Here is a 5865-nt window from a genome sequence, read left to right as displayed (position 1 = left end):
ATATTTCTCCCGGCACTCTTGATTCCAGCTTGTGCTTCCTCCAGCCCAGCGTTTCTCATGATGTACTCTGCATTTAAGTTAAATAAGCAGGGTGACAATATACAGCCTTGGCGTACTCCTTTTCCTATTTGGAACCACTCTGTTGTTCCGTGTCCAGTTCTAACTGTTGCTTTCTGACCTGCATACAAGTTTCTCAAGAGGCAGGCCAGGTGGCCTGGTATTCCCATCTCTTTCAGAATTTTCCACAGTTTATTGTGATCCACACAGTCAAAGCCTTTGGCATAGTCAATAAAGCAGAAATAGATGCTTTTCTGGAACTCTCTTGCTTTTTTGATGATCCAGCAGATGTTGGCAATTTGGTCTCTGGTTCCTCTGCCTTTTCTAAAACCAGCTTGAACATCTGGAAGTTCATGGTTCACGTGTTGCTGAAGTCTGGCTTGGAGAATTTTGAGCATTACTTTACTAGCATGTGAGATGAGTGCAATTGTGCAGTAGTTTGAGCATTCTTTGGCATTGTCTTCTTTGGGATTGGAGTGAAAACTGACCTTTTCCAGTCCTGTGGCCACTGCTGAGTTTTCCACATTTGCTGGCATATTGAGTGCAGCATTTTCACAGCATCATCTTTCAGGATTTGAAATAGCTCAACTGGAATTCCATCACCTCCACTAGCTTTGTTGATAGTGATACTTCCTAAGGCCCATTTGACTTCACATTCCAGGATGTTTGGCTCTAGGTCAGTGATCACACCATCGTGATTATCTGGATCGTGAAGATCTTTTTTGTACAGTTTAGTCCTTCTACAATTTAAATTATTAAAAAAAAAAAACCTAATGACTTATAAGGGGCTTCCCAGGTCACTCAGGGATAAAGAATCCGCCTGCCAATGCAGAAGACGTGGGTTTGATCCCTGGGTCAGAAAGATCCCCTAGAGAACGGAATGGCAACCCACTCCAGTATTCTTGCCTGGGAAATCCTATGGACAGAGCAGACTGGCAGGTATAGTCCATGGGGTTGCAAAAGAGTCAGACATGACTTAACTAAACAACAACAAATGAATAATAGACAGGACAAAGATTCATTTACCAAAGTGAAACCTACTGCCAACTAATGCATAGTAATTCCCTGGAGGAGCATGTTTGGTATAGAAGCAATAGCAGTTAAAAATCAACAGATTAACCACATACAACTATTTGAAGAGAACAAATAATAGTAATCAGCTAATGACAAGAATAATTCTTATACTTCATATAACAAATCATCCTTTCTCAGATGTAATGTACTTTTTAAAAGTGATATTACCAAGATGCCTTAATTTCCAGATGAAATACAGGAATTAAATTATAGTTACAGTTATAGGCTATAGTTGTCAGCTTGTTATGTTAAAATGATCTATTGACATAGACTGTAAATTTGTTTCTTGAGTCATGCACTGCTTCCTTTCTGCTCCTACAGCATTTTATATATATTTCTATTCACTTTATTTTAAGTTCCTAAGTCCTGCAAAGAAGGTGGTACCATCACCAGGTAATAGCCAAGGAAACAGGCTTAGTATGGCAAAGTGACTAACCGAAATCACCACTGAACCACTGAACCCAGATTTCAAACTCAGATCTAACTGCAAAGCTCCTTCCACACTGCCTCACATGGCAGAGAGGAACCATAGGACTAGATGAATCACACCTAAGTAACCAAACTGACTGCAGTTTCTTCTATGACTGCTTCCGAAGTAGCCAAAATAGATCTAGCATATCTGACAAACCAAAGGTGGAGGACAGATATTTGCCGGTGGAGGTGTAGAAGCTCTGCTTAGTACCTGAGCTCCCTAATACCATTAGGGAATATACCCCTTTACGAGTCTTCACAGAAGGCAGAGGCCCCCTCCCTATACAGAAGCCAACAGTGCCCCATAGTCATTCTTCCCGTCAGCCCTGCAGCATGGATATGGGCACTTAATCTATGCTCTGCCAACGTGACATTCCCATCAAGTACTCTAAATTAAACGCTGGAGATGGTAAGAAACTGGGACAACAAAGGTCAGATTTTGGCAGCAGTAGCAACATTAAGTTTCCAAAGGCAACAGTGGCAGCTGTGTAGTAGCTGAGTCTGCTGCTGCTGCTAAGTCGCTTCAGTCATGTCCGACCCTGTGCGACCCCATAGTCAGCAGTCCATGAGGCTCCCCCGTCCCTGGGATTCTCCAGGCAAGAACACTGGAGTGGGCTGCCATTTCCTTCTCCAATGCATGAAAGTGAAAAGTCAAAGTGAAGTCACTCAGTCGTGTCCAACTCTTAGCGACCTCATGGACTGCAGCCTACCAGGCTCCTCCATCCATGGGATTTTCCAGGCAAGTGTACTGGAGTGGGGTACCATTGCCTTCTCCGGCCTTCAGCAATTCGAAGCTGCATTCCTGTCATCAGACTGGCTTTATGCTATGATTTTTAGACATGTCTTTTCTGTTACGTAGTCTCTCCTGTTCCTGACTCTTCAAGGGCTCAACCCTCCCAGCAAATTGGTAAACTAATCAATATGTTTTCAATAAACATCTTTTCTACTTGAATCAGTCAGAATTGCCTTCTGTTACCTACAATTAAACCCAGACTGAGGCACTGAATAATTAAATAAGGGACACTGAACAATTACACTTTATCAAATCTGCCTACCTTAGTATTTATTGATTGCTGTTGTATATAATTTGCCATTATAGTCTTAAGTTAAAACTACTTCATACATGACAGTGTGCTGTAACAATAACAAAATAACTTCAAATTAGGTTTCTTTATGTTTTTCAAAAATAACACAAATATACAAATATAATAACAGTCATCTAAAGGCAATTTTCACTGAAGCCCAGAGTTAAGCTTTATTAAGAATTCTTACCTGTCAGGAATACCTAGCCTCTTGACACTTCTATAAACAGAAAGAGTATTCGCAACATGTCGATAATTAAACCAGAATCTGGACGTACAAACCTAAAGTATCAAAACAAATATATTATTTGTAGGAATCAAAATAAAGTACAGTTACAAAATTACTTCTCTTTAAGTAGGATATAGAGATGCCTAAAAAGTGTACCATAATCAGGCCTACAAACAGCAAAGCACCTAAAGAATTGTCAATAAAACCAACCTCCCTAGAAAGAGGTCTTTCATAACTTGTCTTAAATTTAAAAAACTATTCAGCTTAAGAGAAAACAAATCTTTGTGGAATTTAATCAAATATTGAATCAACTTAGTTACTCTCAATTTATGTGATCTTATAATGTTCTTATTCCTAAAATATTAAATTCTTTAGAATCCAAGACAAGGACCATAATCTCATCGCAGAATAGAAGGTTATATACTATTCCTTTCACTCTGGATAGCTTCCTAATTTTAGTTGTGAAAAATGTAAGATAGAGATAAAAACAGAGCATAGAAAATGATTTTATATGCACATAAGAGAATGCATCATAAAGAAGCTGTTGAACTGAACAGAAAACCAGAAATGATTCCAACAAACTTTACACTTAAAAAAAAAAGACTGATCCCTAAAAAAGATACCAAGGATACAAGGAAAATGTAATGCGGTGCCTCAGAAGTCAGCCCGCTCAAGCATCTATTCCAAAGGAAAAATCAGAGACTGGGGTTGGTTGGTAGTGCACCTACCTGCTAAGCATCCTACCTCCTATCACATACTTCTACTGATGGTTTAAGTATAATAACAGAGAACATCACAAACGTTCTCGCCCCTGCAAGTGGAAAGGAACTACAAGCCTTTTTAATTACAATGAATTTTCGACCTGGAATCCAATAAGGAAAACACTAAAATTTTTGACTACATTAAAGAAAAACGTACCATATAACCCTAACAGAAATGAAAAACTTGAAACAATTATAACTTAATAAGATGAACAATTCCATTCTGAAAAATGGGCAAAGGATGAGACCAAGCATTTCATAATAAAGGTATTAAAAATGGACAATGAAACTTTTAACAATGCTCAACTTCTGTCATAATTTTAAAAACATAAATCAAATTGATAACCATCCAAAAGCCTGACAATTCATATTATTGGCAAGGCTGTGGAGATTGAACACTCATATCCTACTTATGGGAAGGTAAACTAATATAAAGCTTCTAAGAGGGTAATCTGCAATATACACCAAGATTTAAAATGTACTTATTTTTTGATTTAGCTCATATAAGCACGTAAAATCAATGATCAGTGATCAATGCAAAGAAACAGAGGAAAATAATTGAATGGGAAAGACTAGAGATCTCTTCAAGAAAATTAGAGATACCAAGGGAACATTTCATACAAAGATGGGCACAATAAAGGACAGAAATGGTATGAACCTAATAGAAGCAGAAGATATTAAGAAGAGGTGGCAAGAATACACAGAAGAACCATACAAAAAAGATCTTCATGATCCAGATAATCACAATGGTGTGATCACTCACCTAGACCCAGACATCCTGGATGTAAAGTCAAGTGAGCCTGAAGAAGTATCACTATGAACAAAACTAGTGGAGGTGATGGAATTCCAGTTGAGCTATTCCAAATCCTAAAAGATGATGCTGTGAAAGTGCTGAGCTCAATATGCCAGCAAATTTGGAAAACTCAGCAGTGGCCACGGGACTGGAAAAGGTCAGTTTTCACTCCAATCCCAAAGAAAGGCAATGTTAAGAATGCTCAAACAACCACACAACAACACTCATCTCACACACTGGCAAAGTAATGCTCAAAATTCTCCAAGTCAGACTCCAACAGTACGTGAGCTGTGAACTTCCAGATGTTCAAGCTGGTTTTAGAAAAGGCAGAGGAACCAGAGATCAAATTGCCAACATCCACTGGATCACTGAAAAAGCGAGAGAGTTCCAGAAAAACATCTACTTCTGCTTTATTCACTATGCCAAAGCCTTTGACTGTGTGGATCACAACAAACTGTGGAAAATTCTGAAAGAGAAGAGAATACCAGACCACCTTATCTGCCTCCTGAGAAATCTGTATGCAGGTCAAGAAGAAATAGCTAGAACTGGACACGGAACAACAGAGTGGTTCCAAATAGGAAAAGGAGTATGTCAAGGCTGTATATTGTCACCCTGCTTATTTAACTTCTATGCAGAGTACATTATGAAAAATGCTGGGCTGAATGAAGCCCAAGCTGGAATCAAGACTGCCGGGAGAAATATCAATAACCTCAGATATGCAGATGACACCACCCTTATGGCAGAAAGTGCAGAACTAAAGAGCCTCTTGATGAAAGTTAAAGAGGAGAGTGAAAAAGTTGGGTTAAAGCTCAACATTCAGAAAACTAACATTATGGCATCTGGTCCCATCACTTCATGGCAAAAAGAGGGGAAACAATGGAAACAGTGATAGACTTTATCTTTTGGGGCTCCAAAATCACTGCAGATGGTGACTGCAGCCATGAAATTAAAATATGCTTGCTCCTTGGAAGAAAGCTATGACCAACCTAGACAGCATATTAAAAAGCAGAGATATTACTTTGCCGACAAAGGTCCATCTAGTCAAAGTTTGGTTTTTCCAGTAGATACCAAAGGAACATTTCATGCAAAGATGGGCTCGATAAAGGACAGAAATGGTATGGACCTAACAGAAGCAGAAGATATTAAGAAGAGATGGCAAGAATACACAGAAGAACTGTACAAAAATGACCTTCAAGACCCAGATAATCACGATGGTGTGATCACTGACCTAGAGACAGACATCCTGGAATGTGAAGTCAAATGGGCCTTAGAAAGCATCACTACGAACAAAGCTAGTGGAGGTGATGGAATTCCAGTTGAGCTATTCCAAATCCTAAAAGATGATGCTGTGAAAATGCTGCACTCAATATGCCAGCAAATTTGGAAAACTCAGCAGTG

At 39.0% G+C, this 5865-nt stretch overlaps 1 protein-coding gene across 1 annotated transcript in view; it reads right to left on the bottom strand.

Annotated features, from left to right (window-relative positions):
• PIGK (phosphatidylinositol glycan anchor biosynthesis, class K) overlaps nt 1–5865 on the bottom strand; it is a 137672-nt gene that overhangs the window by 124273 nt on the left and 7534 nt on the right. Inside the window, exon 3 of the mRNA XM_010857605.1 lies at nt 2875–2966. Within this exon, the coding sequence (XP_010855907.1) occupies nt 2875–2966 (92 nt within the window). The remainder of the gene's footprint in view (nt 1–2874; nt 2967–5865) is intronic.

This window comes from Bison bison, unplaced genomic scaffold (assembly GCF_000754665.1).
Source record: "Bison bison bison isolate TAMUID 2011002044 unplaced genomic scaffold, Bison_UMD1.0 scf7180017864382, whole genome shotgun sequence".
NCBI lineage: Eukaryota > Metazoa > Chordata > Mammalia > Artiodactyla > Bovidae > Bison > Bison bison.
The sequence above is the reverse complement of the archived record's forward strand: the minus strand, read 5'-3'. Positions and strand labels throughout refer to the sequence as shown.